Source organism: Musca domestica, unplaced genomic scaffold (genome assembly GCF_030504385.1).
Source record: "Musca domestica strain aabys unplaced genomic scaffold, Musca_domestica.polishedcontigs.V.1.1 43, whole genome shotgun sequence".
NCBI lineage: Eukaryota > Metazoa > Arthropoda > Insecta > Diptera > Muscidae > Musca > Musca domestica.
In genome coordinates this window covers 181,336-193,347 of record NW_026712332.1, presented here as the reverse complement: position 1 = coordinate 193,347, position 12,012 = coordinate 181,336, and the positions used below count along the sequence as shown (strand labels likewise).

At 36.8% G+C, this 12,012-nt stretch overlaps 1 protein-coding gene across 1 annotated transcript; it reads right to left on the bottom strand.

Moving 5' to 3' along the window:
* Nucleotides 1-8,594: 8,594 nt before the first annotated feature.
* LOC101887824 (uncharacterized abhydrolase domain-containing protein DDB_G0269086) lies at nucleotides 8,595-10,305 on the bottom strand. The gene is made up of 4 exons (XM_020039827.2): nucleotides 10,183-10,305; nucleotides 9,989-10,121; nucleotides 8,990-9,922; nucleotides 8,595-8,926 (listed from the first exon to the last, which is right to left on the bottom strand). Exons 1-3 carry the CDS (start codon nucleotides 10,195-10,197, stop codon nucleotides 8,997-8,999), a joined length of 1,074 nt encoding a protein of 357 aa, XP_019895386.1. The 5' UTR covers nucleotides 10,198-10,305; the 3' UTR covers nucleotides 8,595-8,926; nucleotides 8,990-8,996.
* Nucleotides 10,306-12,012: the final 1,707 nt, after the last annotated feature.

Sequence of the window (12,012 nt, the reverse complement as noted above, 5' to 3'; positions counted from 1 at the left end):
AATAATATATACCCTATATAGGTATATAGCCAATTTTCTATACCAAAACCCCAACCAAATACACATTTGAGTAAAATTTGATCAACCTACTTCAATTTGTTCGGAAGCTGGAGTGATTTCCACAGACGGACAGACATCGTTAAATCGACATAGAATTTTATACTGACTAAATATATGAATACTTTGTGGGGTCTAAAATGAATATTTCGAGGTGTTAGAAAGCGGGTTCAGCTAGTAAATTATGAAAAAAAAAACTATTTGGAATGTACGTACTTACCCTACATTATACTATACAAAAAAAATTAAACTTAAATTGCTTCATTCGGAGGCATCGCAATACTAAAGTCATAAAGGGAATAATCCACTACAATACCATTAATTATAAAAAATTAAAAATTTATTAGCTTTGTGAATCAAATTACTCAAATATGCGACAATGGGCTTGAAATCTTTTAAACCATCAGCATAAATTCCTTAAAGATTTCTAGAATTTAAGGACTACGGCTGAAGTACTGTATATAACTTAAATAAAGAAACTAACTTTTATTCACATAAATACACATCCATTCCGATTTATTAAACTCAATTCATTTGCAAACGAAACCAAATATTCCATATTACGGCTGACCGCACATTATTGCATTCAACTCACACTAATGCAAAATTCCATTAAAACCACACACACGCACACTACGTAATAAAGTTTATAAATGACACTTTGCCATTATTAAATTAGCGGCATAATTTTATTTTGACAATTTTATGAAAGTTGATGTCACAATTGTGCAATTATGCCATTTAATGACTATGGATAGATGGATATTTAAAGGGACAGTTAATAAAATAAATTCAATAAATTATGAAAAGTCATTTAAATGACCTTTTTTATAATTAATATAAATGTGTCGGTTGTTGCGATAAAATTTAACTCAGCTTGATGTTGTTTCTTACCACGATCTGTTGTGGACAGTTAATAAAACTCCCCCACTACATGGGAATGGTACAATAATTTTGTTTTGACCCATAATTTTGTAACTTACCGAAATAATTGATCTCATTTTTATACCCACCACCATAGTATGGAGGGTATATTAATTTTGTCATACCATTTGTAATTCTCGAAATATACTTTTAGACCCCAAAAAAAAAAATATATATATATATATACACTGCCAAAACTAAAGCAACTGAAATTAGCCAAAGTAAAAGCAACTGAAATTACAAGGAGAATGAATGCCCTGTAACTTTTTCAAAAATTAAGAAAATGAGAAAGTTTTTCTTGTTTTAAATTAGGTACTTTATTCACTTTTTAAAAACCTAAAACATAAAACCAAAATTCATTTTTATATAAACAATTATGTTTGGTAAAGTCAATTAACCCGATTTTGGCTTGGACAAAACAAAAGCAACTCTGTTGTACATTCATATAACCGCTGCAATTTCAGTGGTTTTTGCTGTGATATTTATCGCTTTTTGCTTCCTTCGACAATTTCGCTTGTCATAAATCCTTTTTGAGAAGTTTTTTAAAACAGTATATGTTTTTCTTTTCGTTTTTTAAGTACTGCCAAAAAAATTTAAAAATGGCTAGAAACAAATACTGTACCTGAATAAAACAGCAAATTATCAGTGATTATCAAAACAACATATCACAGAAAATGATTTCCGAGAAATATTACATAAATATTTATGTGATTTCATAATTATGTCTGTGCACTAAGTCGGTTTTTTGAAATTGGGTCAGTAGTAACAGTCCATAACGGATGAAGGCCGTGAAGAACTTCAGCCCATACTGATCCACAAATTGTGAGAGGAATAAAAAACAACTATTTAAGAGTTCAACAGGATTGGTGAGAGAGCAATCATTGGATATAAGCTCGAGATCAGTGCGTAGACGAGTAGTGGCAGCTGGTCTGCGTGCCCGTAAGACATCAAAAAACCATATATATCTGAAAAAATCAAAAAGGCTTTCGGAAACGATAATATTAAGTGGAATCAAGCTCAATGGAAACAAGTAAAAAAGCTGTAAGTTCGGCCGGGCCGAACTTTTAATACCCTCCACCATTTGGTACAAATTTGGCAATTTCCAAAAAAAAAAAAAAAAAACCGTTAAAAATTCTGTTAAAATCTTAAAAATACCGAATGCTTATACGACGACGTGGGCCTGCATAGGCAACTTTTGTCATAAATTATTACAATATTTAAATGCGAAACTTGAAGAAAAATCTGTTTATAATGCAGCTAAAATCATTAAAATACCGAATATCGGGGGTACCGTTATATGGGGCCTATATGAAGACGTGGACCTACATGGCTCATTCTTTGACTTTGGATGAAGTATCCATTACGAACTTCAAATACCAAATTTGAAACGATTCCGGTAAACAATGTCGCTAAAATCATCAAAATACCGAATATCGGGGGGTACCGTTATATGGGGGCTATATGAAGACGTGGACCTACATGGCTCATTTTTTGATTTAGGATGTAGTATCCATTACGAACTTCAAATACCAAATTTGAAACGATTTCGGTAAACAATGTCGCTAAAATCATCAAAAAACCGAATATCGGGGGTACCGTTATATGGGGGCTACAGGAAGACGTGGACCTGCACAGATAATTTTCTGTTTTAGGCTGTAGCATCCATTACAAACTTCAAATGCCAAATTTTAAATAGTTCCGGTGAATAATGTCGCTAAAATCATCAAAATACCGAATATCGGGAGGTACCGTTATATGGGGGCTATATGATAACTTGGACCTACATGGCCCATTTACGAACTTAACCTGCCTACTGGGAAAAAATACATGTGTGCAAAATTTTAGCCTTCTATCTCAATTTGTTCGAAAGATAGCGTGATTACAACAGACAGACAGACAGACGGACAGACAGACAGACAGACAGACACACAGACAGACAGACAGACATGGCTAAATCGTCTTAGAATTTTACGCTGATCAAGAATATATATACTTTGTTGGGTCTGACATGAATATTTCGAGGAGTTACAAACGGAATGACAAAATTAATATACCCTCCATAGTATGGTGGAGGGTATAAAAACATTATTTCTGGGATGAGTCTACGTTTAATATTAAAGGCTCAGACGTGAAAAATTTTACGGTGAGAAGACCAAAAAATGAAGGACTCAAGCCGCAGTGTTGCAAAGGTACAGTGAAGCATGGGGGAGGGTCAAAAATGGCGTGGCGCTATTTATACCCTACACCACAAGGTGGTCAGGGTATTATGTCTTTGTGCATTTGTTTGTAACAGGCAAAAGGAAACGAGATAGACCCATAGTTCCTTTTGATGATCTGCATAGAATCACATTCTGAGTCGATTTATGCATGTCCGTCCGTCCGTCTGTCCGTCCGTCTGTCCATGTATTTTTGTAAACAAAGTACAGGTCGCATTTATTGCCCGATCCAGATGAAATTTTGCAAAGATCTTTGGTTTGGCCCAAGGACGAACCCTATTGAAATTGGAGATAATCGGTCAAAATTTAGATATAGCTCCCATATATATCTTCCTCCGATTTGCATTTTATTGTGCACCAAACGTGTAATATCAGCCCGAATCTTATGGAATTTTGCATATACACCCAAATTAGGCCTGAAAATATGTATGCCAAATTTGATCGAAATCGGTTCAGATATAGCTATAGCTCCCATATATATTGTTCATCCGATTTGTTATTTTTGTCCACCGCCGCCGTAATATGCACTATGCAACAACAATATTTGGGGAAATATATCAAATACAGCTCAGAAATACATTTGCAAAATTTTATCGAGATCGGTTCAGATTTGGATATAGCTCCCATATATAACTTCGTCCGATTTACCTTTCATTGTGCACCAAAGGTCTAATACTTGCCCAAATTGGATGAAACTTGGCACCGAATTGAGTCTAGAAGCTAGTATGTCAAATTTGGTGAAGATTGGTTCAGATATAGCTATAGCTCCCATTTATACTGTTCATCCGGTTTGACATATTTGTTATCCACAGCCGTAATATGCACTCCGTAACAACGATATTCAGGGAAATATATCAAATACAGCTCAAAAATATCGTTGCCAAATTTTATCGAGATCGGTTCAGATTTGGATATAGCTCCCATATATATTTTTATGCGATTTCAATTTAATTGTGCACAAAAAGGGCAATACAAGTTCGAATTTAAAAGATACAAATTCTTCGGCATATTTAGTCCTTTGAACTTTAAATTATGATTTTAATATGATTGAATTCTCCCGTAAGAACTTTAAATTGTTATGTAGAGCTCTACTAAATTAGCCAAATTTGTACCAAATCGTGAATGGTATTCAAAGTTCGGCCCGGCCGAACATACACCTTTTTTGCTTGTTTATTATATTCTTGTATTTTCTTACTTTTTTGGCTACCTTAAATTTTATAGTCAGATGTTCTCAATATGTCGACAACTATAACTTTAAACCATCTAGATGGCAATTCTTCTAGTCTGAATAAAAAATATCAAATTCACCTTGATAAATATTCATTCGATTTTTTTGGCCCTTAATTGAAGCAGTAGCCTTTATTAATATTGAAATTCGACATGTTTACCAAAATTACAACAAATATTTAAGATATAGCCAGCTCATTTTCATTTATAGCAGATGCTTGTTATGCTAAGGAAACAATTTGACTGCATGCACGTGAACTTGCCAACAGTTTTTTTTTCTGTCGGATTGATTGCCAGTTCAATTATTCTTAACGATATACTTCTGACATGAAATTAAAAACTTAATACAAACAAGAAAAAAATATTAAAGGAATTTTAATTGCAATAAATATTTTTGATTTAATCGTTCTTCAAGCTGAACAATTTTTGGAGAGTTTTTCATACAGTAATAATAGCGATAAAGTTTTGGTAATTAAAAAACAACGTATTTTTTCTCGTTTGTTAAGAGGTGGAACATAATTTTGTAGGTACATATCATGGTACAATGATATCAAGGTAGGGCTATGATACCATATGATTTTAATTTTTTTTATTTTCTTGGCTTAATATGTCATCTTTATTTGTTTGTGTATGTGTTTTCTTTTCAATAACAAAAAAATTGTTCAGAAAATATTAAAATTCGGGTGTTTTCAAAATGTTTATTTCAACGTATGCATCGACAAAATCTAGAGTTTTTGTAGCGAAATAATCCTTTAGAGATATATAGTACATGATTTTGAAAAGAAGTGGTGATCTTTCATTTAGTTATCGCGGTTTTCAATTATTTATTCAAAATAAATGCAACAAGTTGTTTGATTTTTTTATTGTTTTGATACTAATTTTGACATTACAAGCCAAACAGGTAGACCTCTATACTTGCAATTTTCTCAAAGTTGACCTACCTTCTCTTCATTGTACCATGGTACATATTATCTAATGACAATATTAGAATAACCAGTAAAGAAAGTCCTAAAGTCGGACGGGGCCGACTTTATGATACCCTATACCACTTTACTAATTTAGTAGAGCTCCACATAACAATTAAAAATTTTTCATGGGAGAATTCAATCATACACGCTATGATTATAATCATAATTTAAAGTTCAAAGGACTAAATGTGCCGAAGCATTTGTATCTTTTAAATTTGGACTTGTATTGTCCATTTGGTGCAAAATTAACTTGTAATCATATAAAGATATATATGGGAGCTATATCCAAATCTGAACCAAATCCCAAGGACGAACCCTATTGAAATTGGAGATAATCGGTAAAAATTTAGATATAGCTCCTATATATATCTTCGTCCGATTTGCTTTTTATTGTGCACCAAACGTTTAATATTAGCCCGAAATGCATTGAATTTTGCACATACAACCAAATTAGGCCTCAAAATAAGTATGCCAAATTTGATCGAAATCGGTTCAGATATAGCTATAGCTCCCATATATATTGTTCATCCGATTTGTTATTTTTGTCGTCCGCAGCCGTAATATGCACTCTGTAACAACAATATTTGGTAAAATATATCAAATGCAGCTCAGAAATGTCTTTGCCAAATTTAATCGAGATCAGTTCAGATTTGGATACAGCTCCCATATATAACTTCGTCCGATTTACTTTTTATTGTACACCAAACGTCTAATATTTGCCCAAATGGAATGGCATTTGGCACTTACGACCGAATTGAGTCTAGAAGGTAGTATATCAAATTTGTGAAGATCGGTTAAGATATAGCTATTGCTCCCATATATATTGTTCATCCGATTTGTTGTATTTGTTACCCATAGTCGTAATACACACTCCGTAACAACGATATTCAGGGAAATATATAAAATACAGCTCTGAAATGTCTTTGCCAAATTTAATCGAAATCGGTTCAGAATTGGATATAGCTCCCATATATATCTTTATTTGTTTTAAAATAAATTTTGCACCAAATGGGCAATACAAGTCCGAATTTAAAAAATACAAATGTTTCGGCAAGCTTGTCATAGCTTTTAATTGTTGTGTGGAGCTCTACTAAATTAGCAAAGTGGTGTAGGGTATCATAAAGTCGGCCTCGCCCGACTTAAGGGCTTTCTTTACTGTATTTTTTTTTTTTTTTTTTTTTGAAAATTTTCTAATTCGTTCCAAATGGTGGAGTGTATTCAAAGTTCGGCCCGGCCGAAATTACTGCTTTTTCACTTGTTCATGTTCGGATACTCGGTTCGTTTAATATAAGATTTTTTTATAGTCACAGATGAAGGCCAAACGGTTTTACGGCAGATGCGGCTCCCTGCCTGTCTGTAGGTTAGATCGTGCTATTACTTTCGAACGGGGAATCCGATTTGGTTTAAATTAGTTCAGGTTCAAAGAAGTGTAACATCGGTCCACTCCTTCCGGCATCTCCCCCACACAAAAGTTCAAAAATTTTCGAAAAAAAAAAAATATAAAATTTCGTATTGAGCGAAAGGAGTACCCGATGTTGGTCAAACTTGACACATCGTAATGTTTAAATAAGACGAAGATCAGAATAGGAAATGGACAAAAGGGTGAACTGAAATTTCTAAAATGTTTTTAATTTTTTTTTTTGAACGCAATTTTCTCGAAATTTTAATCAGGTTTTGAATTCCAAAAATAATTTTTTCAACATTTTGAGTTTTCGTGGGGAAGGAACTGGAATTTAACAAGTTAAATGAAATCAGTCGGTATTGCCGACAGCTGTATGCCCTCGGCCAATGTTGGGTAATTTAAATATATTTTGACTTGCGTTATGATTATTGAAACTGTTGGCCCTTCATAGGAGGGGTTTGAGTTTGAGTGGACCGATATTTTGCATTTCGTAGGTGGTCTGATAAAGTCTGATAAAAATATTAAAACTTATCAGATTTGTATTTTATTAGGTACCAGAATTAGTAGTCCGATATTGTTCATCTTCACAACACATCTTGTGTTCATAGAAGCATTGGGATGTGCCTAATTTGAAAGTAATCGGATGCTCATTTCGCGTTTTATGTGCTTAATGGTTATTCCAAATGTTGACCCTTAGTGGGGAAATACAAGAAAGAGTTGTCCGTTTAATTCGTTTAGTCCAGGTCTTGTTTTGAAATATTGAATTATGCGAAATTTTAAGATATTCGGTCTCTTAGCAAACATTTTATAAATGTTATAGTTATTCAAAAGACACACTGTGGTGGAACTATCAGAAGGAGTGGACCGATATATACCATATACCACACCAGATCTTGCTTAAGTAGAAATATTGGGATATATGAAATTTCAAAAGAATCGGATGATCGTTTCGCATATTATGAGCTTCATGGTTATTCAACATTTTGACTCCTTGTGGTGGAGATACCAGAAGGAATGGACCGATATATTCCGTCTTCACACCAGACCTTGGGTTAATAAAAAGATTGTGATGTGTGAAGACAATGAGACAATTGCATCACATTTTATAAGAACTATAATTATTCAAACTTTTGGCCTTTTTGGGGGAGGTATTTGATGAAGTGGACCTATATTGTCCATTTTCACACCTGACTTTACACTAATGTAAATCGGATTATCCTTTCTCTTTATTTGCAGTAAATTATTTTCTTTAAATATGTTGACATTTCGTGTGGGAGGTACCAGAAGGAGTGGGTCAATATTGTCCATCTCCGAACTCGATCTAAATTTGACAATAATATTATGATGCACCAAGTTTGGATCAAATCGGGTACTCCCCTCGAGAGTTATCGTGCACACCAGCCAGCCAGCCAGATAGACAAACGGACACTCCTAGAACGACTCCAAATGTCCTGATTCGGATTCGGTCCAAAGAGACCTAGACCTAATACCGCTATTTGGCCGTATCGAATGATATATATTCTCTCTAGCCATATATTTGAGGGTATAAAATGGTCTTTTGGTGCACCCTAATGGCTTGGATGAAATATGTAAGTGTTGTGGACTCTCTGTCTTAAATGCAATGTTGATATCATCAAGCCCGTGTCTTCATCGGGAGTCCATAATCTTGACAATAACAGATAAAGCTGAAAAATTTGTATTATTTAAACTTTCAAATTATATTTTGTGTCTCACTTACACTCTCTCTCTCTCTCTCTTTTTCTGCCCCATTTCCCCACAAATGAACAAAAATAAGGCCACTTATATTTTTTGAATATTTTTATATTCGCATGCAAAGACAAGACAGTATTCAATGGTAGAGGGTTATTCATGACTGACTAGACTTAAACTAAGGTTAACTTAATTTCGAGAATTTCTTGCAACTTCTTTCATTTTCGTTGTTGTTCTTGTTATTATTGTTGTTCGATCATTTTCTGTATGATTGAGTGATGGTTGGTAATGATTTCGAGGGAATGTTGTCTGCAGCTGGAGCAGGCAGGCAGCATTCATTAAAAGCCATTTCACTAGCGTATCATAAGCCAAGGTCGTTTCGTTCTAACGGGTTGTTGTTGTTACAATTGATTTAAAAAAGTCTGCAAAACAACAAGATTGGTAATTAGCTTCGGGGTAATGACGTGTCTCAATTAACTACTTACATCACATTTACCAATGATGGTGGTGGTGGTGCAAACCGACAGCAGCAGCAGCGGCGGCCTGAGCAGCGGCAGCAGCAGCTTGTTGGGCAACAGCTTGAGCTTGGGCAGCCTGGGCTTGGGCAACAGCTTGGGCCTGTGCTACAGCATGAGCCTGGGCATTAGCTTGGGCTTGGGCATTTTGTTGAGCAACGGCAGCAGCTTGTTGGGCAGCAGCCTGAGCGGCGGATTGTTGGGCAGCAAGTTGGGCCTGGGCAGCCTGTTGGGCTTGAGCAACAGCCTGAGCCTGGACGGTGGCCTGGGCAGCTTGAGCTTGAGCAGCTTGTTCAGCCTGAGCAGCAGCTTGGGCTTGGGCAGCAGCCTGAGCTTGAACAGCAGCAACAGCAGCCTGATTTTGAGCAGCAGCTTGTTGGGCGGCAGCTTGAGCTTGGACAGCGGCTTGGGCAGCCTGAGTTTGAGCAGCAGCTTGTTGAGCGGCAACCTGAGCCTGTGCAGCAGCCTGGGCTTGGGCGGCTTGGGCCTGGGCAGCAGCTTGAGCTTGAGCGGCCTGTTGGGCTTGTGCGGCAGCTTGAGATTGGACAGCGGCTTGGGCGGCTTGTTGTTGGGCAGCAGCTTGTTGAGCGGCGGCGGCCTGTTGTTGCAAAGCGGCAGCCTGAGCCTGGGCAGCTTGTTGGGCTTGAGCAGCGGCTTGTTGAGCTTGGGCAGCAGCTTGAGCTTGTACGGCGGCCTGTGCAGCTTGATTTTGAGCAGCTGCACCAGCGGCAGCGGCGGCTTGGTTGTTCACGGCTTCGGCTTGAGCTTGGGCGGCTTCAGCTGCTCTGGCAGCAGCTTCGGCATTAGCATTGGCAACGGCATCGGCAACCTGTTGAGCCTGATCTCTGGCAGCTTGAACGGCATCAGCAGCTGCAACTGCGGCATCGGCGGCAGCAGCACTTGCTAAACCATTTCGAAATAGAAACATTAAAAACTTTATCGAAATTCAAATAATCTTCCAATACTAACCATCAGGACCACCTCCTACAACCACTAGTCCGGGATGATGGACATGATGATGGTATGGCCATACACCCCAGGGCAATACATGGGCATTGCTGTTCACGGCATAGAGAGCCACGACAAGTGTTAACAGGGAAACCTATAGACAATGCAAATTAAGGTAAATGGTCCGAATTTGCAAAGAGAATATCCTTTCTTACCATTGATGTCCTCATTTTGAAATGTGTATGTAGATAGATAGATGAACTACTCTGGTTTTGTAAATTAAGCCGATGTTAGCTGTAAAAAATGTGTTGTAACAAGTCCGCCGTCTCTAGACGTTCCGTTGTGTACTCAGAGATCAATAAAACTGTGACTTCTTACCGCAATCCACCAGCAATTTATAGAGTCCCAAGATGGCCGTGTTACAGTTCTGCCGACCGCATGTTTCATTACAAAAATTACACAGTTTCAGTCGGTCAGTCTGTCCGACCATTTGAGCGATGCATTTCTGCTGCTGCTCTTGCTGTCAGTCATTCTTTCAGTCATCGATCCAAAAACAAACCAAAGAGAACAATCCAAGAAAAACAATCGATTGGGTGTTGGCTTTGGATAGAACAACTTTTTTCTTGTCGTATTTAAATTATTATTAATACAATTTACAAATTAATCTCATAAATCAAGCTTTTTGTTGCTGCTGCTGCTGTTGTTGTTATTGTCCAAGAAAGTGGAAACTAATTGCAGACAGTTGGTTATGAATACCTTTCTCAAGAAAAGATTCGGCATTTGATTCGACTTGCCTTATATTTTTGAATTTCATTCTAAAAAAAATTCCGTTTATGGTTTTTGCTTTGAAAGTAATTCTAGGAAAAGAAAGGAGTGACGTCCGACAAAAGTAGGGTTCTCATCACACTGGTTGCGTGTGTGTATGATTTATTCCAAAAGTTTTCAGCTCTGATTAAATTCAACGAAGTCATGGGTAGTAGGGCCACACAAAATACATGAAAATGGCGAGAAGGTGGGCAACTATTTTGGTAAGAGCCTACAACAATTTTTTTCGACCTCTATGGAGTAAAAATAGCCAAATCGGCCGTCTAATATGAACATTTGGCTTAATATACCAAATACTGAACACTTTGACGAGAGAGTCATCTACTCACTATAAACCCAAAATACAGGCCCATTCCGTTTGGACAATATGGCTAGAACCTTATAAATAACAATAAATTGGAACAACGGTTGTATCAAAATACGTTGTAAAACGCATGCCGTGGTATGGTGAGTATTCCACAATATGAACTAATATGGCTCATTTTCAATTTCCATTGTTAAAATTTCAAACATCCATACGTAATACGTAAACCAGTATATCTTATTATCTGCTATAAAAGGCGGTGCTAATACCAAAATTCAAGAAATGTTTGCTGTATCGTGACTTGAACAGACAGACGGACAGACGGACAGACGGACAGAAGGACAGAGAGACAAACGCATATCGTTAAATCGACTTAGAATTTTATGCTGATTTTGAATATATATTGTATGAGGTCTACGACGAATATTTAGGGGTGTTACAAACGGAATGACAAAGTTAATATACCCTCCTTTCCAAGGTGGATGGCATACAAAGTGATATACATCGTCACAATTCCCAATATCGTTAGGTACAGTTATAGGGGGTGGACTTATATGTCCCTTTTTATACCCTCAGTCATATGGCTACAGAGGGTATATATCATTTTATACGTCCAAAACGTGCCTAATCGAAAAAATTACCTTACACCAGCGCTCGTCAACACACCGCCCGTTTGAAATGTACCACACCTCGCATATAAACGAAGTTTTTTGTATGAAACTCAGCATCGATCATAAACTCACCACCAATTTGGGGTTTCCAACTTGGTCTGTCTGGCTGGCTGGTGGGCACGATAACTCTCCAAGGGAGTATCTGAGTTGATCCAAACTTGGTAGATCGTAACATTATTGTCAAACTTAGATAGAATTCGAAGATGGGTAATATCGGTCCACTCCTTCTGGCACCTCCCCCACAA